The sequence below is a fragment of the Tachyglossus aculeatus genome, chromosome X5 (assembly GCF_015852505.1).
Source record: "Tachyglossus aculeatus isolate mTacAcu1 chromosome X5, mTacAcu1.pri, whole genome shotgun sequence".
In the NCBI taxonomy this organism is placed as follows: Eukaryota; Metazoa; Chordata; class Mammalia; order Monotremata; family Tachyglossidae; genus Tachyglossus; species Tachyglossus aculeatus.
This window is the reverse complement of record NC_052097.1, coordinates 12,295,265-12,319,822: the sequence shown is the minus strand read 5'-3', so window position 1 is coordinate 12,319,822 and position 24,558 is coordinate 12,295,265. Positions and strand designations below refer to the sequence as shown.

At 42.6% G+C, this 24,558-nt stretch overlaps 1 protein-coding gene across 2 annotated transcripts in view; it reads left to right on the top strand.

Moving 5' to 3' along the window:
- PPP3CA (protein phosphatase 3 catalytic subunit alpha) overlaps positions 1-24,558 on the top strand; it is a 418,818-nt gene that overhangs the window by 364,397 nt on the left and 29,863 nt on the right. For both annotated transcript variants that reach the window (XM_038769130.1, XM_038769128.1), the window contains exon 9: positions 22,064-22,189. In XM_038769130.1, the coding sequence (XP_038625058.1) occupies positions 22,064-22,189 (126 nt within the window). The remainder of the gene's footprint in view (positions 1-22,063; positions 22,190-24,558) is intronic.

Below are 24,558 nucleotides of genomic sequence, written 5' to 3'. Positions count from 1 at the left end.
TTTTGACTTCTTACTATGCCAGGCAGAATAACACTAGCCTTCTCCATGCCAATGGGTTACCAAGAGAAAAGGGAAGGGACAAAGGTTTGAAGAAGAAACCTCTGTTTTTCTCACTGGGGAGAAAAGTCTCATCTGGGAGGGTAGGTGAAGGGTATACTTCTCCCTGTCTCAAGAACGCTGAGGGGGGACCAGGTGAATAAGGATTATTTTAATGAAAGGGAGAGAAAAAACAAGCAGTTCCACCTGAGGTGAGAAAAAAGAGGTAGTTAGTATAGACGTAAACAAGAGCTGGGTGACCCTGATGTTATTAAGAGACTGGCTCCTGAGGGAAATCTCCATTTCCAAAGGTCTTGTATTCCTGAATTAGATACTCACCTAGAATAATAATAGTTGTGGTATTTGTTAAGTGCTTATTCTGATCCAGATGTTGAGGTAAGCCCAATCAAACCAGACTCAGTTCCTGTCCCATATGGGGCTCATACTCTGTGGGGGTGGGGAATGAGGGAAATAGGTATTTAATAATACTCATAATAATAATTGTAGAATTTGTTAAGCGCTATGTGCCAGGCACTGTATTAAGCGCTGGGGTGAATACAAGCAAATCGGTTTGCACACAGTCCCTGTCCCACATGGGGCTCACAGTCTCAATCCCCATTTTACAGATGAAATAACTGAGGCCCACCGAAGTGAAGTGACTTGGCCAAGGTCACACAGCAGACACGTGGCAGAGCCGGGATTAGAACCCATGACCTTCTAACTCCCATGTCCATGCTCTATTCACTGTGCCATTTAATTCACATTTTATGGCTGAGGAAACTGAGGTACAGAGAAGTTAAGTAATAATTAATAATTGTGGTATTTGTTAAGCACTTACTATGTGCCAAGCACTGTTCTGAGAGCTGGGGTAGATAAAAGGTAGTCAGGTCGGACACAGTCCAGTCCCACATGGGGCTCACAGTCTTAATGCCCATTTTACAGATGAGGTATCTGAGGCCCAGAGAAGTTAAGCGACTTGCCCACGGTTACCCAGCAGACCTGTGGCAGAGCCAGGATTAGAACCCATGTCCTCCAATTCCCAGGCTCATGCTCTTTACACTGGGCTATTCTGCTTCCTTAAGTGACTGGCCCTCCGGCAGGTAGCAAGTTGGCCAGGTATAGAACCCAGGTGTCCTGACCTCTGGTCCTGTGGTCTTTCTACTAGGCTTCGCCAAGCTGCTTTAGTTACTGTACTATCTCGAAATAGGGATCTGAGCCCTTTCAGTCTTATGATTCCACAAGTTTCCCCATGAACATATTCGAGTGTAAATATAGGTTTTTCTTGTTTTCTACATTCCCTTACTTAAAGTGTTGTCAGTGTCATAATACAGCAAGTCTCTGCCCGGAGCAAAATGTCAATTTGGTAAATTCTGCCCTCTGGCACCTACAGCTTTTCTCAAAACAAAACAAGTTCCAATTCTCTCTCCCACGCCACCTCCCCAAAATGAGAAAACTTAAGGTTCTCTGATTTCTTAAAGAAACCGGTGGCAGTAAGCTACAGTTTTGCTGGCAAAATGAGATTAGCGTGCGCTCAACTTGTCCCAAAACAGCAAGTTTAAAACCTACAGAATGTTTTAATCAGGGTTGAACTCCAGTTTCCTTTTCATATTCTAGAGTTTCCTTTCGGTCAGTCAAATAATAGTGACCAATCGACCCATCAATCGATTCGTCATCCAGTCGACCAGTCAGTGGTATTTATTGAGCACTGTTCTGAGCACATGGGAGAGTGCAGTAGAGTTAATCCCGATCCACAAGGAGCTTGCAGTGTACAGCGGAGAGGTGGACATTGAGATAAGTTACTGTTAGAGGAAATGGGAGAATATAAGGATATGGGCATAAGTGCTGTGTGTTTGGGGTGAATATCAAGTGCTTAAGGAGTATAGATTCAACCCCTTTCTAGATACCAGGCTCTCCAGAAGGGAGATTGTAATTTGGAAACCATTTCAAAAAAAAAAAAAGGAGAGATACCTTTTGGAATCAACTCAAGCTGAAACATGGGAGGAAGAAAGGAGAAAATTCAAAAGAAAGACCTCAGCTCTTAAAATTCCCCAGGTATGCTACAAACTGTTAGATTACGTGCTTATTTACATCCATAGCCACATACACATACATATATCATGATTATAACTATTTAAATGATGTCCCTAATATACCAAGATGATGCTATCGACTGAAACAATTATTCTCCCCCTGCTTCACAGTCCTCATCTCCAAGAAGCCTTCCCAGACTAAGCCCTCCTTTCTTCTCCTCTCTCTCCCTTCTGCATCTCCCTGACCAGCTCTTTTCGTTCATCCCCCAACCCAGTCCCTCAGCCCTTATGTCCATATCTGTAATTTATTTATTTATATTAATGTGTGTCTAGCCCTGTAGATTGTAAACTCATTGTGGGCACAGAATGTGTCTGTTATGCTGCTATATTGTACTGTCCCAAATGCTTAGTACAATGCTCTGCACACAGTAAGTACTCAATAAATATGACTGACTGAAACTATCCATTCATGTGGTTAGGGTTAAAAAATACCTATATAAAAGACCGCTCCTTCTTTTATGTATTTACTCTGTGTGCACATAAAGACTCTATTTCGTTGTGCTAGATGTGGGTGAGAATCAGTAATTCATAGCTAAAAGTCAAACTGACTGTATTTAGAGCTAATCACAGTGGACAGCACTGAGGAAAACCAACAAAAACAAATGAAAAAATTCCCATTATCTTTAATAAAAGGGAATTGCCTGAAATTTCAAAGCAGAACTAACGGGAAGAGAGCAAGGAGCAGCCCAGACCCCAGAGGATACATTTGATTCCTAGCAACACAGACGAACTTAAGTGACTCGGGAATTGCCAACACAATAATTGCAGGATGATTTGATTTTTACAGCTCCTGAAATTCAAGGTAGTGCTAATGGCTCCTTCTGGTAAAGTGAATTGTAGGGGAGAAAGACATTCTATTCTGACAGAGTTTAACACCAAATAACAGTCATTACCAGATGTAAGTTCGAGATTTGCTGAAGCTAATAGGTGGTTCTGTAGGTGTGAATGTGTCTGTGTATGTCACAGATATGGGAGAGAAACTAATCATCAATGATGTTTCCTTGAAGCTGTTTCCCACTAAGGTTGAAATTGATGCTAATGTGCATTCTTCTTTTGGTACTGCAGCTAATTCTCAGCCATTCGCATTAAGAGCAATTTCTTTTGGTGCCCGTCTTCCCTCGCTAGATTTTCAGCATCTCTTCATGGACAGGGATTGTTTCTACCTACTATAGTTTTGTACTCTCCCAAGCACTTAGTACAGTGCTCTGCACACTGTAAGTGCTCATCCAAACCATAGGTTGGTTGATTATGAAATCATCTGAAAGAGTCTAGCCACAGTTGGGCTTTGGCCTAACTGCTTTGGGTAAAGAAATCGACAGCCTAGGTGAGCCTCCCTGAGTGAGTGGGACTCATTATTTTTGCACGTGTGCTACTAAAAGTGAATCTCACTCCCAATTGGAGTGCCTGGTGCAGAAAATAGCAACTCAGCAGTCTGAGGGTGGGAGTCGTTGTGTGGCAAACTGGCTTAACTGGTCAATCTGGACATCCAGATAATAGGAGAAGCAACATGGCCCAGTGGATGGAACTCATGCCTGGGAGTCAGAAGGACCTGGGTTCTAATCCCAGCTCCTCCACCTGTCAGCTTTGTGACCTTGGGCAAGTCACTTAACTTCTCTGGGCCTCAGTGACCTCATCTGTAAAATGAGGAATAAGATGTGAGCTCCGTGCAGGACAGGGATTATGTCTGGTCTGATTTACTTGTAGCCACACCAGTGCTTAGTCAATCAATCAATCAATCAATCGTATTTATTGAGCACTTACTGTGTGCAGAGCACTGTACTAAGCACTTGGGAAGTACAAGTTGGCAACATATAGAGACAGTCCCTACCCAACAATGGGCTCACAGTCTAGAAGGGGGAGACAGAGAACAAAACCAAACATATTAACAGAATAAAATAAGTAGAATAGATATGTACAAGTAAAATAAATAAATAGAGTAATAAATATGTACAAACATATATACATATATACAGGTGCTGTGGGGAAGGGAAGGAGGTAAGGCGGCGGGGATGGAGAGGGAGACGAGGGGGAGAGGAAGGAGGGGGCTCAGTCTGGGAAGGCCTCCTGGAAGAGGTGAGCTCTCAGTAGTGCAATGCTTGGCACACAATAAGTGCTTAAAATACCACAGTTATTGCTATTATTATAACTGAGTTAGGTCTTATAGGACAGACTCTGGCTTTCTCTAGTGCTGGGGTTGATGGTATGTCATTTTGGCTATCAGCAAGCTAGCCCACATGCCAGTGACTCCCAAACTAACTGGCAGTTAATTCATGAGGCAATGGTAGGCCAATGGAGAGGATCCAAGAGCCTAAATCTGTTCTGTCAGCATTTTTGTCATCAATTCACACTCTGTTCTTCGACTATATAGCCTTAGTCTTAGTCTTACCCTGATTTCCAGACTTAATTGCAGGGATAAAGTAGTTTTAGTAGAGCAGTGCTTTGCACATAGTAAGCGCTTAACAAATACCATCATTATTATTGTAGAGCACGGGCACATGCAAGTTATTAGTACAGTGCTCCGCACACAATAAGCACTCAACAAGTATGATTGAACGAAGGAATCTTTGTAAAAGGGGATTAAAAAAAGCTTTAAACTGGGTTTGTGAAGTACTGATTCATGTCTACATCACATGAGAATGTGTCTACCGACTCTGGTGTATTGTACTCTCCCAAACACCTAGTACAGTGCTCTTGCACTCAGTAAGTGCTCAATAAATATGATTGATTAACTTGTCTAGGCCCATGTTTCCTGATCTGCAAATTGGGTATATACCTGTTTTTCCTCCCCCTTGGACTATAAAAATAATAAAGATGATAATAATGTAATAATAATGGTGGTATCATGTGCCAAGCACTGTACTAAGCACTGGGATAGTTGTCTGCTGTGTGACCTTGGGCAAGTCACTTCACTTGTCTGGGCCTCAGTTACCTCATCTGTAAAATGAGGATTGAGACTATGAGCCCCAGGTGGAAAAGGGACTGTGTCCAACTCAATTTACATGTGTAAAACTCCAGCATTTAGTACAGTGCCTGTCATTAGTAATAGTAGATACAAAATAATCAGATGCCATGTGTTGCAGTCTAGGTAGGAGAGAGAAAGAGTATTGAATCCCCATTTTGCAGATAAAGGAACTGAGGCACAAGATGCTAAGTGACTCGTCCCTGGTCACCCAGCAGATAAGTGGTGGAGCCAGGATTAGAACCCAGGTCCTTTGACTCTCAGGCCCAAGCTCTTTCCACTAGGCCATGCTGACTATGAACCTCAGGGCGGGGACAAAGGACTGTGTCTGACCTGATTGTGGTGTCCCCATGCCTACTTCAGTCAGAACTTTTTGTCTAGTAAGCACTTAACAAATATTCTAATTATTGTTATTGGTGTTGATGGCTTGCATTGGGTCGTCCTCTCTGTCTTTTTTGAATAAGTTGCGAGCTGGATGGCAAGTATGTAACTGCTCACTGTTTAGTACATCCAGCACACCAAGCTGCAATGTCTGGATGAGTTTTTGGAAGCTCACAGTGAAGCAGCTTCTGTGGGGCAGCAACTTCACTCTTAATTCTGTCAGTGGTTTAGCACAGTGCTTTCCTGACACCTCTAATGCCTGCCCAAGGGAGATGAAAGTTAGAGAAATAAGTTAGAAATCTGAATGTTCTCAGGACAGGGCTATCTACACCAAGGGAAATTACAAAATCTCCCTCCTCGGCAATCTTTACAAAGGCTAAACAGAGGCTCAGTAAAATGTGTCTTATGGAAAGCTCAGCAAACTCGAGAAAGCATAGTTTAGATTTAGTCTTTAGAGATAAAGAATGTACCCCCAAGCTGAGATTTTTTAAGCCTGCTTTATTCACTTTCCCACACTTGAACATCTCGAAGCAAATGTCTTTAACCTATTGGTTGCCTTTTTAAAATATGCTTTCCTTTGATACAGCTCACTCAGTAGGGAGCAAACTGGGCGGATTTGTTTTTGTGTGGGAATTCCCAGCCCCAAAAGACTTGTATTTCCATCTTTAGGCTTGAATTGGTGCTAGTGTACATAGGGAATATGTGGATTTGATTTCCTGGAACATAAGCACTTGGCTAATAGAGGGGTATTCTATTCCCCTTTCTCTGGGCCATATTCCCAGAATGGTATTTCCTCTATTTCCTTGGAGATTCGTGGAATTTTTTATTACAAAGGTACAAAATTATTTTCCCTATTTCCAGCCCAGTTTGAGTCCTGCTCCGAAAGGAGGCCTTCGCCATCTGAAATAATCCCAAATTTCAGATAATCCCAAATACCAAATAAAAATGTTTACTCTTCAAAAGTTTGGCTTCCAAACTGATAAATTACTGTTAATACAGGTTATGAATTTCCAGCTGTTCTGCAAATTTCCCCATTTGAAGAATTCTGAATGGCTCCATTTCCTTTCCACCCTTCAGACACAAGTGGAAGGGAAAATTAAGCACTTTAATCCTTTGTTAAGCAACTGTTGGGTCTGAAAAAGATTATTGAAATGGATTTACCTACTGGCCTCATGGGATTGGCAGTCTAAGATGAACAATGACATGGGACAATGTTTTGCAGGATAGAGAGGGCTGTGTTAATTCTCATGGGAACCAAATTCAAGCTACAGACAGAGGACATTAAGAAATATATGAGTCAGTATAGTGTGCCAGTGATAATCAAGCAGCGATATTCATGAAGCACTTACTCTATGTAGAGTCCTGTACTGAACTCTTGGAAGAGTATGATAAAGTTATTAGACATAATTTCTACTCTCCAGGAGCTTGCAATCTAATGGAGCATAGTTTTTCAAGTCACCTGCCCTTGAGGTTCAATAAATCTAGTACCGAGGAGATGTTGTAATGATAATAATAATAATTATGGTACTTGTTAAGCTCTTCCTTTGTGCCAGGTACTGTTCTAAGTGCAGGGGTAGATACAAGTTGTTCAGGTTGGACACAGTCCCTGTCCCACATGGGGTTCACACTCTTCATCCCCATTTTATAGATGAGGTAACAGGCACGGAGAAGTGAGGTGACTTGCCCGAAATCACACAGCAGACAAGTGACAGAGCAGGGATTAGAACCCATGGCCTCTGACTTTTTGGCCCTACCTCTATCCACTCCTCCATGCAGCTTCTTTGTTGTAGTAGTTGTTCATTCATTCATTCATTCATTCAATCGTATTTATTGAGCGCTTACTGTGTGCAGAGCACTGTATTGAAGCATTTGGAAAGTACAGGTCAGCAACAGATAGAGACAATCCCTACCCAACAATGGGCTCATGCAAATGATTTTCCTCTTTCTACTTCAATTTTTCCCTTAAAATGTACAAAATTAGTTTTTAAAATTTGGTTATGCATGGAATTGATTTTTCTGTTGTCATTTTGAATTTTTTTTATGTATCTGCTCTTTGTGGATAAGAAACATGCTTACCATCTCTGTTGCATTTTACTCTCCCAAGCCCTCAGTACAGTGACCTTCACACAGTAAGCACTCAATAAATATGATTGATTGTTAGATTGCTCTATTAGTAATTTTAAAGAGTTTTTAATCCCTCAATCTTAGACCTGGGTACTTAACATTTGCTTTATTCCTCCTGAATGCCGTTATGCAGATGAGACTTGAGTGCCTGGATTTTACCTATCTATTATTTCCCTGCTCGTTTTGCCTTTACTTTTCGGTGGCACAGCGTGTTTCGACAGAGTTTTAATAATGGAGGATAGAGGCTTTAAATTGAAGGGTCATTTGTGATCATTTCAAGATTATTCATCCACCAGCACCGAAGAGTCAACTCTATAAATCATTCATGCAGTGTGAGTTGGAGTAGCTTTTAGATGATCTTAATATAAATAATTCATTCTCCCCTTTTTACAAAAGTTTTCCCAAAGCCTCCCCAGTTTTCAATTTCTGTGTATCCAGTGAAAAATCCATCAGAAGAGCCACAGGGCCCCTGCTCTAAAACCCTCTATGTTTTGGGCTTACTGCCAACTTGTTTCCTATTTGAAACCCTTAATGAATGGAGAGAAGGGTAAGGAAGGAAGCTCTCCTGGGAGGTCCAGAGTCGAAGAGTAAATCCCATTAATCCCGTAAATACAGGTGTCTTCATTCTGCAAAAAACCGGGGCTGACTGAATCCTCAGGGACTGCACGTGTTTCCTCCCCACTACCACCTCCGAGAGAGAGACAGAGAGAGAGATAAATCCCACTAATCACTTAAATATGGGTACCTTCGTTCTGCAGAAAACCAAGTGGACTGACCTTACCACCTTACCACCACAGAGAGGAAGATGGGGAGAGAGAGAGGGAGACAGAAAGAGAGAGGAAGAGAAAGAGGGAGGGAGAGAGAGAGAGAGAGAGAGTGAGTATAACCTAGTGGAAAGAGCTTGGACCTGGGAGTCAGAGGACCTAGGTTCCCAGCTCTGCCACTTGTCTGCCGTGTGACATCGAGCAAGTAACTTAATTTATCTGTTCCCCAGTGACCTCATCTGTAAAGTGGGGATTAAGACTATGTGCCTCATGTGGGACAGGGACTGTGTCCAACCTTGCATCTACCCCAGAATTTAATGCAGTAATAATAATAATAATAATAATAATAGCATTTGTTAAATGCTTATTATGTACAAAGCACTGTTCTAAGTGCTGGGGGGGATACAAGGTGATCAGGTTTTCCCTCATGCTCACAATCTTAATCCCCATTTTACAGATGAGGTAGCTGAGGCACAGAGAAGTTAAGTGATTTGCCCAAAGTCACACAGCTGACAATTGGCAGAGGCAGGATTTGAACCCATGACCTCTGACTCCCAAGCCCAGGCTCTTGCCACTGAGCCACGCTGCTTCTCAATACCTGGCAGTACCTGGCATACTGTAAACACTTAACAAATACCACTAAACAGAGAGAGAGAGAGAGAAAGGTTGTGAATGCAGGGGAGCAGCTGAAAAGAGCATGTCTACATAGTGCATGCGTGTTTGTGTGTGTGTGTCCATCCGTCCGTGCCCCAGTCCCACCTGGGGCTCTCACAATCTGAGGCTGAAAGAGAACTGACATTTCATCCCCGTTTCACAGGTGATGAAACTGAGGTATGGAGGTTAATTGACTTGCCCAAGGTCACCCGAAAGAAAAATAATAATAATAATTGTGGTATTTGTTAAGCGTTTACTATGTGCCAGGCATTGTTCTAAGCACCAAAATGTTGGGGTTGGACACAGTCCCTGTCCCACATAGAGCTCACAGTTACCTCATCTGTAAAATGGGGATTAAGACTGTGAGCCCCACATGGGACAACCTGATGACCTTGTATCTACCCCAGTGCTTAGAACAGTGCTTGGCACATAGTAAGCGCTTAACAAATACCAACATTATTATTATTATTATTATTATTATTATTATTATTAATCCCCATTTTACAGATGAGGTAACAGGCCCAGAGAAGTGAAGTGACTTGCCCAAGGTCACACAGCAGACAAATGGCAGAGCTGGGATTAGAACCCAGGACCTTCTGACTCCCAGACCGTGCTCTATCCACTAAGCCACTCGGCTTCTAGAATTAGAACCCAGGTCTCCTGACACTCAATCCTGTGTTCTTTCCATTAGGGCACACTGCTTCTCAACCTTGATTTTTATGAGTTTTTCTGCAAGGCCAAGCTGCTCCCATAAGGCTTGGGTGCAGTATAAATGTCTGCTCAATGTGGGCACAATCTCACATGGTCTCCCCTCCAGAATAGTAGCAAGGGGTTTTGTCTGCCAGCCAGCAGAGGATGAGACTTACTGGGTTACACCGATTACACCATGGCGTACTGGAAAGAGCCCACATCTGGGAATCAGAGGACCTGAGTTCTAATCCCGGCTCTGCCACTTGTCTGCTGCATGACCTTGGGCAAGTCACTTCTCTGGGCCTCAGATACCTCATCTGTAAAATGACATTTAAGACTGTGAGCCCCACATTGAACAGAACTTGTTGTGGGCAGGGATTGTCTCTATTGCTGTATTGTACTTTCCCAAGCGGTTAGTACTGTGCTCTGCACACAGTAAACGCTCAATAAATATGATTGAATGAGTATGTCTAACCTGTATGTCTTTTAGACTGTGAGCCCACTGTTGGGTAGGGACTGTCTCTATATGTTGCCAACTTGTACTTCCCAAGCGCTTAGTACAGTGCTCTGCACACAGTAAGCGCTCAATAAATACAATTGATTGATTGATTGATTGATTGATTTGCTCTGCCACTTGCCTGCTGTGTGACCTTGGGAGGGTCATTTCACTTCCTCTGTGACCTCATTTGTAGAATGGGGATGTAGATAGCCATTCTCCCTTCCACATAGACTGTGTGTATTACTGTTTTGCCACATAGTAAGCATTTAGCAAATATCCCAATTTTCATTATATATCCATCCTAACCTAGATTCACTTGCCTAGTTTCCCTGGGGCTCCTGAGCCAGGCTACTCCATGGCTGTTAGAAGCCATCTTTTCTGCTTAGCGTGGCCCAGTGCATAGAACATGGGCTTGAAAGTTAGAAGGACCTGAGTTCTAATGCAGACTCCACCACTTGTCTGCTGTGTGACCTTGGGTAAGTCACTTCACTTCTCTGGGCTTCAGTTACTTCACCTGTAAAATCAGGATTAAGACTGTGAGCCCCACGTGGAACAGGGTCTATGACCTGATTTGTTTATATCTATCCCAGCACTTAGTACAGTGCCGGGCACATAGTAAGCACTTAACAAATACATTATTATTAGCCAAGATACAAGGACATGGAACCCATCACCTTTTCTGATCACTACAACTATGTGGCTACTAAACATGGTAGGCACAGGGATGGGGTGTGTGTTTAAATATGTGTGTTTGTGTGTGTGTGTGTGTGTGTGTGTGTGTGACCACAGTTCAATATTTAATTCAGTCTGTAAAGAAAAACATTAAGGCCCAAAATAGAATCATTTGCCTGCCAAATTTCCTGCTTTGGTATTCCGGCCTGCTTAAAGACTCCGCATGCCCTAAAGCAGTTGATTTTTCCCCATTATCTACTTTGCATAATCCTCCAAAGAAATCATGAATTTACTTAGCCAGAAGAGGTTACAGAGAACAATAGAGTAACCAGTGGGATGGTAGTGTATCACTAGATGATCATCTGCCCTTGTTTGGCTCAGGGCCACCAGGCTAGTCTAGTGTTTTCTTTAGCCATCAGTGAGTGGTAGTTATTGAGTGCGTTCTGTGCAGCTCCTGAAGGCCCTGTGACCTTGGCATTCCCCATTACCTGGGTTCCAGGCTCTGCTTGCTCTCCGTTTTGGAGGTGTCTTGGATCTCACGGTGTCAGATCAATTAATCGTATTTATCAAGCGCCTGCTTTGGGCAGAGCACTGTACTAAGCGCTTGGGAGAGCACGATCTCCCACAAGGAGCCAGTAGTCTAGAGGAAGATCAGAGGAAAGAGCACAGCCTCAGCCCTTACACAGGGCTGTCTTGTTGAAAAGAAAATAAATGCAGGCTGGCTGGCTTTCACTGTCAATTCCTGTGGTCATGGTTTCCACTGAAATGTGGCTTTTCTATTACCACAGGCTTCTATGCCTTCAAGCCATTGGGAACCGAGAGCATGTGACGTATTTTGAACGAGGTTTTAAGATGGGAGCGGACCAGGGTAAGGGCCAGGGGAGGGTCCGAAGAACTTTGCTTAGGGTCAGAGTTGATTTTTTTTTTTTTAAGATGGTTAACACCAATTCCTAGCTTCCCTGTTGCATCTTCAAGCATGACTTTCTAAAGCAAATTGAGCTAGACTGTAAACCCACCCTCCCAAGAAGATATACAGATCATCTTAGTCCACTTTTCCAAATCAGCCAAATGGAAAGCAGCATGGAGTTGTGGATAGAGCACAGGCCTTGGATTCAGAAGGTCATGGGTTCTAATTTCGGCCCCTCCACTTGTCTGCTATGTGACCTTGGGCAAGTCACTTCACTTCTCTGTGTCTCAATTACCTCACCTGTAAAATGGGGATTGAGACTGAGCCCCACACGAGCCAGGGACTGTGTCCAACCCGATTTGCTTGTATCTGCCCCAGCACTTGGCACATAGTAAGCACTTAACAAATGCCAGAATAATAATAATAATAATAATAATTATTATTATTATTATTATTAACACTGAGCTCAGAGGAAACTGAAGCTCTGCAGCAGCCAACCAGACAACAGACTCAAAATAATCAGAATGGAAACAGTCCCTGTCCCCCGTGGGGCTCTCAGTCCAAGTAGAAGGGAGAACAGGGGTTGAATCCCCATTTAACAGATTAGGTAACTGAGGCACAGAGAAGTTAAACGAGTTGCCCAAGATCACACAGCAGACTAGTGGTGGAGCCAGGATTAGAACCCAGATCCTCTGACTCCCAGGCCCATGCTCTATCCACTTGGCCACTCTACTTCCTGAGATTCAGATCAAGCTGTATAGAACAGTTGTTCTGTAGAAGCTTCTCTGTGGTTGTGAGACACAGGCAGAGCTTTGGTGCTGAATTTAAATTCTAGAGAAGTCAAATTAATCCCAGATAATTGGATAGTTAGGCAAAAAGGCGAGGCAGTAGCACAAAAAAAAATGAGGTCAGGGCCACTGTCAGTTCACCAACATTGAGGTAATGCTTGTAATAATAAGAAAAAGAAGGGAACTTGTTAAGTTCTTTCTATGCCCCAGGGATTGAACTAAACTCCAACCAGGCACAGTCCCTGTCCCATCCGGGAACTACATTTTAATCAGTCAATCAATCAATTGTATTTATTGAGTGTTTACTGTGTGCAGAGCACTGTACTAAGCGCTTGGGAAGTACAAGTTGGCAACATATAGAGACGGTCCCTACCCAACAGTGGGCTTACAGTCTAGAAGGATGAGGGAGAACATGTATTGAATTCCAGTTGTACAAATGAGGAAACTGAGACACAGATAAGTGACTTGTCCAGAGTCACATAGCGGAGAAGTTGTGGAGCCGGGATTAGGGCACAGTTTCCCAACTCCCAGAATGAGAGAGACAATTACCCTCCCACCACTTCAAAACTTTATTGAAGTCACATCTCCTCCAAGAGGCCTTCACAGATTAAGCCCCCCTTTCCTCTTCTCCCACTCCCTTCTGCATTGCCCTGATTTCCTCCCTTTGTTCTTTTCCCCTCCCAGCCCCACAGCACTTATGTACAGGTCTGTAATTAATCTATTTGTATTGATGTCTGCATCCTCTCCTCTACACTGTAAGCTCATTGTGGGCAGGGAATGTGTCCATTTATTATTATATTGTACTCTCCCAAGCACTTAATGCAGTGCTCTGCACACAGTAAGCACCCAGTAAATACTGGTAAAAAGAGAAGCAGCATGGCTCAGTGGAAAGAGCCTGGTCTTTGGAGTCAGTGGTCATGGGTTCAAATCCCGGCTCCGCCAGTTGTCAGCTGTGTGACTTCGGGCAAGTCACTTAACTTCTCTGTGCCTCAGTTACCTCATCTGTAAAATGGGGATTGACTGAGCCCCCCGTGAGACAACCTGAGCACCTTGTAGCCTCCCCAGCACTTAGAACAATGCTATGCACATGGTAGGTGCTTAATAAATGCCATTATTAGTATCATTAAAAAAGGTAGAGCAACAAGGGACCATCTATATGTGAGCAGTGAGTGGAAGGGATCGTCTGAAATATTCCACACTCATACATTTGGATAAAATCTCCCTGTCAGCAATGTCACCACTGGACTCTGAAGGAGTGCAGTGTATCTGTGAAAATCAAATTCATCCATGTAATAAGGATTAGTTATTTCATTATCTGTGGCTTCCTATCTGCTCATGACTTCTCTTTCACTGGAATTATAGATACTAGCAGTAGCAAGAAATTCAGTAGTCATATGCTACTATATTGTTTTGTCAGGGCCAGAGAAAGTTCCTATTTTTTTCTTTTGTTATTGCTGGTTTTTTTTATGGTACTAGATAAACCCTTAATATGGGCCAAGTACTGTAACTAAATCCTGGAATAGATGCAGAATAATCCCTCTCCCACATGGGGCTCCCAGTCTAATTAGTAGAATGTAATCCCCATTTTACAGATGAAGAAACTGAGGCATGAGAAGTTAAGTGACTTTCTTAAGGTCACAGAACAGGCAAATAGCAGAGCAGGGAAGCAACATGGCCTAATGGAAAGAGCATTGGCCTGGGAATCAGAAGAACCTGGATTCTAATCCCAACTCTGCCACTTTTCTGCTGGGTGACCTTAGGCGAGTCACTTAACTTACTCTGTGCCTCAGTTACTTCATCTGTAAAATGGGGATTCAATACATCTTCCTCCCACTTAGACTGAATCCCATGTAGGACAGGGACTGTCTGACCTGAAGATTTTGTCTCTACCCCTGTGCTTAGAACAGTGCTTGACACAGAATAAGAGCCTAACAATTTCATAGTTGTTCATTTCGTAGTTGAAATGGCAGGAAATCCACTCTGAAGCCATGTTGCTGTCATGTGAATTCCCATGAACCATCCTGGTCTTCAGCTAGCCTTATTTCCCCCCTCCCCAGTGACTCCAATAGCAATAGCCAGTCAATGGAATGAATTCTGTTCAGTGATAATCGTGACTTAACACTGTGCTTTTTGTTGTTATAGTTCATCTAATGTCTTGTAACTCCCACTGGTGTTAAGGGAATTAAAACATAACCCCAAGAGAGTGGCTACCCCATTTAGTGTGTTCAGTGCCTTGGGTGAGATTGAATCTAAGGTCTTCCTCCTCTTCCGTCTTCATCTCCCCACCACTCCCTTCTTCTCCCCGACTTCCTCCCTTCAATTTTCCCTTTCTTCCCCCCCTTTCCTTTCTCATCTTTCTTTCCTCCTCCCCCTTCTCTCTTCCCTTTATTCATGCCTCCTATTTCTCATCATGCCTCTCCCTTTTCCCTTCCATCTTCTCTTCCCCATTTTTTTCCTTCTCCCCTTCCTCATGTCTCCTGCCTCCTCCTCCTCCTCCACTTCCTTTTTCTCCTCTTCCTCCTCCTCCTTCTCTTCTTCATTTTCTTTCTTCTCCTCCTCTAATAATAATTATGGTACGTGGTACGCTTGCTGTGTGTCGAGCACAGTTCTAAGCACTAAGGTAGATAAACCAGTCGGACCCAGCCCCGTTCCCACATGGGGCTCACAGTCAGGGTAGGAGGGAGAACAGGGATTGAATCCCTACTTTTACAGTTGCGGAAACAGGCACAGGGAAATTGAGTGGCTTGCCCAAGGTCACCCAACAGGCAAGTGGTGAATCTGGGATTAGAACACAGGTCCTCTTACTCCCAGGCCCAAGCTCTTAGCACTTAATGCTGCCCCAGCCTCTCTGGAAGAAAATAATAATAAAAATTGTGGTATTTGTTAAGCACTTACTATATGCCGGGCACTCTACTAAGTGCTGGGGTAGATGCAAGGTAATTGGGGTGGACATAGTCTCTGTCCCACACTGGGCTCAAAGCCTTAACCCCCATTTTACAGATGAGTTAACTGAGGCACAGAGAAGTAAAGTGACTTACTCAAGGTCATACAGCTTACAAGTGGAGGAGGCAGGATTAGAACTCAGGTCCTTCTGACTCCCAGGCCCGCGCCCTATCCATGAGGCCATGCTGCTTCCCTCAGAAATCCCATCTTCTCAGTCTGAGGGCCATTGGTCTCCAGGTGGGAGCCGTCTGGTTAGAAAAGACCACAACCATCAGGCTACTCTCCCTCTCCCCTCCATTTCCCTATATCACTTGTATTCAGATTTTCAAGTCCTTCTTCCCCCTACCTGGAATTTAATAGTAATGATGATTGTGGTATTTGCCAAGTGCTTACTGTGTGCTAAGCTCTGTACTAAGCTCTAGGATAGATGCAAGATCATCAGGTTTCTCATGGCCACACTGTCCAAGTAGGAGAGAGAACAAGTATCGAATCCCCTTTTCGTAGATGAGAGAACGGAGGCCCAGAAAAGTTAAGTGAGTCTCCCAAGGTCACACAACAGGTAAATAGCCGACCTGGGATTTGATTAATAATAATAATAATATTAATAATAATAATAATGGCATTTGTTAAGCGCTTACTATGTGCAAAGTACTGTTCTAAGCGCTGGGGAGGATACAAGGTGGTCAGATTGTCCCACTTGCGGCTCACAGTCTTAGTCCCTATTTTACAGATGAGGTAACTGAGGCGCAGAGAAGGTAAGTGACTTGCCCAAAGTCACACCTGACAATTGGTGGAGCTGGGATTCGAAGCAGCGTGGCTTAGTGGCAAGAGCCTCGGCCTGGGAATCTGAGGTCGTGGGCTCTAATTCCGGCTCCGCCACTTGTTTGCTGTGTGACCTTGGGCAACTCACTTCACTTCTCTGGGCATCAGTTCCCTCATCTGTAAAATGGAGATTAAGACTGTGAGCCCATTATCTTGTATCTATCCCAGCACTTAGAACGGTGCTTGACACAAAGTAAGTGCTTAATAAATACCATCATAATAATACACACAGTAAGTGCTCAATAAATACGATTGATTGAATGAATGAATGAATAATAATTAGAACCCTGGTCCTTCAACTCCCTGGTCTGTGTTCTTACTACTAGGCCAGAGTGTCTTCCTCCCTGGGTAGATTGTAAAATGTCCACTTCTAAACTGTCATTTTAAATTATTTAAAGTGACCCCAGGCATCTTTACCTCAATTCGTATCTTTAATTACTATTCTTTTGATCTCTTGCCATGAATCAAATATGTATCGTAAGATTATATCAGTCCGGTTTGTTAATGGTTTGTTCACACTCCCTGCAGAAGCAGAGAGACTCACATAAATATTTGGGATTTTACTGGTGGTCCAATTGTTTTTAAAGGCCAAAATCATGTACTAGAAAACAGGTGACAAACACTGGACTGAACCCAAGTGTGTTTCATGTACAACACAGAAGAACATCTTGTTAAATCGTATTTTACATTCCCACTTGAAGTGAGTGGCAGGCATTGCGGGCTATAGTGGAGGAGGTACAAGAGGTTTTTTGTTTTCAATTGTATTTGTTAAGTGCTTACTATGTGCCAGACACTGTACTAAACAGTGGGGTACATACGAGTTGGTCAGGTTGGACCCAATCCCTGTCCCACATGGGGCTCACAGTCTTAATCCCCATTTTACAGATGAGGTAACTGAGGCACCTAGAAGTAAAATGACTTGCCCAAGGTCGCACAGGAGACAAGTGACAGAGCTGGGGTTAGAACCTGCATCCTCTGACTCCCAAAAGCTTTTTCAAGCTATTAGGCCTTGCTTCCAATGTTTGGGATTGATTTTTTTTTGCGGGGGGGGGGGGGGGGGGGCGGTGAAGGGGAGGGGACATGTGTGTGTGTGTATTTGATACTAAATTCTGAAGTATGATAACTCAGTCAATGCTCTGGTCACTGATGACTACATTGGATTCTCATGACAATCTAATAATGACATTAGGTTTGCAATTTACAAATACGATATGTCCTGCATTTCTTACACACGGGGTCATTTTGTAATTGTTTGCATATGGACATTCACTGTTGCTTGGAAATTGAATCTGTTAACTATGTGGTTTTATTTTAAAATGTTCTTTTAGAACACTTAGGAAATGAAAAATAATTTAGATTAGAAACACTAGTGCCCTCTAGTGTAATTAGACAGAATATCATTTTTATCAGCAGGTTATTTTATTTGTAATAATAATGTGAATGGAAATTGGAAATATTTCCTTTTCATTTTTTATATAAAGAGATCATTTCCCCCTCTCTTGTCAGGTTTCCCAGGAGTTCCTTTTAATTTGACTTGGTCAGTACAGAAATTGTATCTGGTCATGTTGTGTTCATTCATTCAGTAGTATTTACTGAGTGCTTACTATTTGCAGGGCATTGTGCTAAGCACTTGGGAAAGTACAATATAACAATAAATAGACACATTCCCTGCCCACAGCAAGCTTAGTCTAGAGGTGAGCCTACAGTCTAGAGATGAGCTTCAGTGTAGAGACAAGTTTACAGTCTAGAGGTTGAGAGTTTTGTTTCTAGATTTGGTCTCTCCAATTTTAGTTTGGTGTAAGGGTATCAAAGGAAATGAATAGAGGGTAGAAAATCGCCTCATCACTTGACCATCTTTAAACTTCTAGGTCCTAGGTGGCTGCTTAATAACTGTCTCCAATTTTGGGACACCCAGAAAGTCTTATTAATATTAATGGTAGTATTCGTTAAGTGCTTAGTGCCATAGTCTGGGTCTCTATCACTACATCATAGCTGTCATTCATTCAGTCAGTCATATTTATTTGGAGTTAACTGTGTGTGGAGCACTATACTAAGCACTTGGAAGAGTGATTCACGTCATCACCAGCATGGTAAGTATTTCACAGTGCCTGCTATGATCCAGGCACTCGCGAGTTTTGTGGCAAACATTATACTCCCCAGTTTTCTGATAGAGAAGCCAAGTGAATTTCACAAGGCCAAATTAGAATGTCGAAGAGCTGAAACCAGAATTCATAAGCTTCTAGCTCTTTACCAGGACTCGGTTCACTGTGCGGCTTGCTTCTTTGAAACTATTTTTCCTTATCTTTCACCCACTTAAAACCTGATAGAGGAGGCTTAGAGAAGTTTCTTTTCACAAAATGTCATTAATGGCTGGAAAATATTCCAAAAGATTTAAGGATAAGTGAGCCGCTGCTGTGAATATTCAGTTTTCAAAATGGAGTAGACGCAAGGAAGGAGGAGAAAGAGATTGTATTATACGGACACTGGTGATGTACTGAAAGTAAGTGGAAGTTGTGTGTATTTTGTTTCTCGTCTAAGCTCCACATGAACCTAATAATAATTGCAATGTTTTCAGGCAATTTTGATTGTGTGCTGTGTCTTAAAGTAGGTTTGAATGCCCAAAGACTAAATAAAAAGGGGAGAGGAAAGGAGGAGGGAGGAGTTAGAAATGTAATGAATAATGCATTTCACATCAAAACTCAATTTGATCGTAACTCCTCGTTTCAGTCGTGCTTCCTCAAAGGAATCCATCTTGTTCACTGTACCTCAGTCTCGTATATCGCACTACTGACATCTTGCCCACGTCCGGTCTCTGTCCTGGAACCCCCTCCCTTTTCATATCCACACAGTAAGCGCTCAATAAATACGATTGATTGATTGATTGGTATCCAACAGACAATGACTCTCCCACTTTCAAAGTCTTATCGAAGGCCCATCTCCTCCAAGAGGCCTTCCCTGACTAAACCCTAATTTCCTCTTCTCCCACTCCCTTTTGCGTCACCCTGACTTGCTCCCTTTATTCATCCCCTCCTCCCAGTCCCACAGCACTTACGTACATATCTATAACTTATTTATTTATATTAATATCTATCTCCCCCTGTAAACCCAATGTGGACAGGAAACTTGTCTACCAACTCTATTATATTGTACTCTCCTAATCCCTTAGTACAGTTTTTGAGATTCAGTAAGTGCTCAGGAATAATAATAATGCTGGTATTTGTTAAGCGCTTACTATGTGCCAAGCACTGTTCTAAGCGCTGGGGTAGATACAAAGTAATTAGGTTGGCCCACATGGGGCTCACAGTCTTAATCCCCATTTTACAGATGAGATAACTGAGGCACAAAGGAGTTAAGCGACTTGCCCAAAGTCATACAGGAACAAGTGGCAGAGCTGGGATTAGAACCCACGACCTCTGACTCCCAAGCCCGGGCTCTTTCTGCTGAGCCACGCTGCTTCTCAAGCACAGTTGATTGATACAGTAGATACAGTTGATTGAGTGACTGTTCTAAAGTTGAATTTATGTCCCAATTCTGCTGGGCTAGATCCTGGATTGGATTAGACCAACCCAGACAATTTGGGTTAAATAAATAAATGGCCTGAGATCATCTGTCATTGAATCAGTAGTATTGAGAGCATACTGCATGCAGAGAACTGTACTAAGCACTTGAGAGAGGGCAGTACAACAGAGTAGGTAGACATGATTCCTGCCCACAGAGAACTTAGAGTTTAGTGGAATTGACCATCCTATCTTGCACCAATGCTTTAATCACTCTAGACTGTGAGCTCATTGTGGGCAGGTTATTGTTTTGCTGTACTTTCCCAAACACTTAGTACAGTACTCTGCACACATTAAGCACTTAATAATAATAATAATAATAATAATAATAATAATAATAATGGCATTTAAGAAGCACTTACTATGTGCAAAGCACTGTTCTAAGCACTGGGTAGGTTACAAGGTGATCACATTGTCCCATGTGGGGCTCACAGTCTTACTCCCCATTTTCCAGAAGAGGGAACTGAGGCCCAGAGAAGTTAAGTGACATGCCCAAAGTCACACAGTGGACAAGTAGCGGAGCTGGGATTTCAACCCATGACCTCTAACTCCAAAGCCCGGGCTCTTTCCACTGAGCCATGCTGCTTCCCCTAATAATACATAAGACTACTACTAATAATAATAATTAATAATTATTATTATAAGCATTAATATTATATGTTGCCAATTTGTACTTCCCAAGCGCTTAGTACAGTGCTCTGCACACAGTAAGCGCTCAATAAATACGATTGATGATGATGATGATGATTAATAATAATGCTTAATAAATACAACTGAATGAATTGCCAGAATGAAAGAATCAATGTAATTTTTTGCACCTCACATCTGAACTTGGAACATGCTCAGTACAGATTAGTTTCAACATATTCTAGCTTTGGTGTTACAGAGGGTCCAGATTCCTGAAGGAATAAACTTCACGGTTTTTCCTATGGTCCCTCAACTCCCATAACTTCCAAAAAGGTATGACTCATTCACCTAAGATTGTCCCAAGTGACCTAGTTTACAAGAATAATAAATGGGTTATTCATCCATCCATTCAGTCAGTCATATTTACTGAACACTTACTGTGTGGAAAGCACTGTACTTGGGAGAGTACAATATAACAACAAATAGACACATTCCTGCCTTCAACAAGCTCACAGTCTAGAGGGGGAGACAGACATTAATAAAAATAAATAGATAAATGAATAAATTACAGATTTATGCATATGTGTTGTGGGGATGGGAAGGGGGATGAGTGAAGGAGCAAATGGTTGAAGAGGAGAGGAGGGCTTAGTCAGGGAAGGCTTCCTGGAGGAAGCGTTATTCTGCCGGAAACATTGTAGAGAATAGTAATTATCGTATTTGTTAAGCACTTACTTTGTGCCAGGCACTGAATTAAGCTCTGGGGTGGACACAAGCAAATCAGGTTGGATACAGTCCCTGTCCCACGTGGGGCTCACAGCCTCAATTCCCATTTTACAGATGAGGGAACTGAGACACAGAGAAGTAAAGTGACTTACCCAAGGTCACAGAGCAGACAAGTGGTGGAGCCGGGATTTGAACCCATGACCTTCTGACTCCCAGGCCTGGGCTCTAGCCACCACCAGAGAGTACCTGTGAAAACAGGGAATGAATCAAATAGTTAGAAACATTTAACCAAATTGGTTTTACAAACTCTTCTGGGCGTCATCCAGTGCATTAGGATAGGAAATTATTCACTGACAGCTTTGGGTTGAATCCTCTCTATAAAGAGAAGCAGCATTGGCTTAGGGGAAAGAGTCCAGGCTATGGAGTCAAGGGATAGGTTCTAATCCCAGCTTTGCCGTGTGATCTTGGGCAAGTCCCTTATCTTCTCTGTGCTTCAGCACTAAAATGGTGGTTAAATACCTTTTCTCCCTCCCCCTTCAACTGGAAGCCCCATATGGAACCTACTCTGATTATCTCATACAGTGTTGGCATACGGAAGGCCCTTAGCAAATACCACAGTTATTATCATCGAGTTTTCCGATCCCAAACCTGTATTCACACCAGCTATTGGCGCGCATCGAGGCTCATTTTGTGTCCAGAAATAACCGAAGCATCTCAGAGTCTCTGCCGCAGCAATCTAAAAGATTATGGTGACGTGTTCTAAAATGGTCAGAGCATGGAAGGGAGAATGCATTTTATGAATCGGGTTTCTTTTTTCATTGTTTCAGCTGCAGTATTGAAATATGAGAACAATGTTATGAACATCAGACAGTTCAACTGCTCTCCTCATCCATACTGGCTTCCAAATTTCATGGATGTTTTCACTTGGTCTCTACCCTTTGTGGGGGAAAAAGGTAGGTAAGGTAACCGGGGCGAGGTGGGAATGAAGTCTGTGGGAGGGAAGAGGAGGCCTAGGTGAGATCCTTACCCCTCCTATGGAGCCAGAAGGAGGGCAGCAAGCATATTGGCTCAAGACCCCAAAGTAACTGAATGACCACAGTAACAGTCACTGGACAACCAGCTAACAAATGAAAAACTCATTTGACAAATCTGTAGCATCAGAGTGCCAAAATTTCCCAATACTTAACTGCAGAAAAAGGAAATAAAAATAATAGAGTCCTAAAAGTCGATTGGCCTAATGCATTTCTCAAACCCAGGTGGAAATCTAGTTAGAGTCGGCTTTTTCCAAGCAATCATGACCATCTGTTTTTCATTATTCTTTGGTCCTGACATTTCATCAAGTTCTCATCTCTGTGAAAAGAGAAAAGATGGTGAAAGTAAACCCAAATTTGAGTTTGAGCACTTACTGTGTGCACGCACTGCATTATGCACTACTGTGATAGTAGTAGTAGTAATAATAATAATAATCATATTTTTTAAGTGCTTACTATGTGCCAAGCACTGTTCTAAGTGCTGGGGTAGATACAAGGTTATCAGGTTGTCCCACATGGGGCTCACAGTCTTAATCCCCATTTTACAGATGAGTTAACTGAGACACAGAGAAGTGAAGTGACTTGCCTGAAGTCACACAGCTGACAAGTGGTGGAGCTGGGATTAGAACTCACAACCTCTGACTCCCAAGCCCAGGCTCTTTCCTCTAAGCCACTCTGCTTCTCATAATAGTACATAGTACTACTTAGTATTATTATTAATAGTGGTAGTAGTAGTAGCAGTTAGCACCCATTTGGTGCAGTGTACTTGAGAATTATCAAATAATAATAATAATAACTGTGGTATTTGTTAAGCACTTACTATGTGCTAGGCACTGTACTAAGTGCTGGGATGGATACAAGCAAATCAGGTTGGACACAGTCCCTGTCCCACATGGGTCTCACTGTCTTGATCCCCATTTCACAGATGAGGTAACTGAATTTATTCAATTGTACATATAATTTGGTTATTCTGAGTATTTTTATGTCTGCATCCCTGTTAGAGTTTAGCTCCTTGTGGGCAGAGTATGCACCACTTCTTTGTTTTGTACTTCCCAAGCACTTCATACAGAGCATTACAACCAATAGATGCTTTTATTGCTACCAACACTACTACTTGGAGAACATACAGAAGAAGGAAAAGACACAGTTTTTTGAGAAGCCTAAAATTTAATCAGGGAGATAAGCTGCATGGCCTAGTGGATAGAGCACAAGCTTGGGAGTCAGAAGGACCTGGGTTCTAATTGCGGCTCCGCCACTCATCTGCCATGTGACCTTGGGAAAGCCACTTCTCTTCTCTGTGCCGGTTACCTCATCTGTAAAATGGAAATTAAGACTGAGCCCCACTTGGGACATGTACTGTGTCTAACCTTCTATCTACCCCAGCGCTTAGTACAGTGCCAGGCACACAAAAAGTGCTTAACAAATAGCATTAAAAAAATAAAGTAGATATAAATCAAGAAGCATCTATCCTTATAAACTGTAAGCTCATTGTGGGCGGAGAATGTGTCTTCCAACTCTGATGTCATGTACTCTCCCAAGAGCTTAGTACAGTGCTCCGCACACAGTGGGCACTCAATAAATACGATCAATTGATTGATCCATGACAAACCACCGCTCTAGTTCAAACTGCTTTCCCCTGGTTTAAAACCACGCCCTTGACTTTGACTCATCTCTCAAAAAAGGTTGAATTTCTTGTGCTTATTTGTGGCAGCATTCCCCATTATCCATACACTGATCAAAACTAAGTTATACCATTTTTTAGTATTTGAAGGATTTGAGATCCAGGCCGATAAGATCCTTCTGGATTCCTGGAGCCTAGGAGGCATGAACATTATTTAAAATATTATCCATTTAGATGGTTCTTCCCATCAGCCCTTGCAAGGCAATGCTCATCGGAGAAGGGGCTCACGTTGCCATCTTGCTTAGTGTCAAGCACTGCACTGGGTTTCTTAGCAACACAATTAATGGTGATCGGTCCCCATAGTGGCGGTGACATTTTTGCCTTCCGTGTCAGTTAAAGATTTGACTTTTTTGTAATTCTTTGGGTTTGTCCTTTGCATGTTAGAAACTCTCTGGTTTAAAGACTTCTTTAGGCTCTGTTTGCCCCACGCACAGTTGTGCCAGTCCCTGATCTTTGCCAAACCGAAATATAGAAGTAGATATTTCCCAGTTTTGATGTAACCGGAGAGCTAAAACGAGCATGTTATCCAGTAAATAAAACTCTCTTCTTGCACAGCACTCTTTTGGCACATGAATCGTAATGTTAATCTGGAAAGAATTTAAGCCCAGAA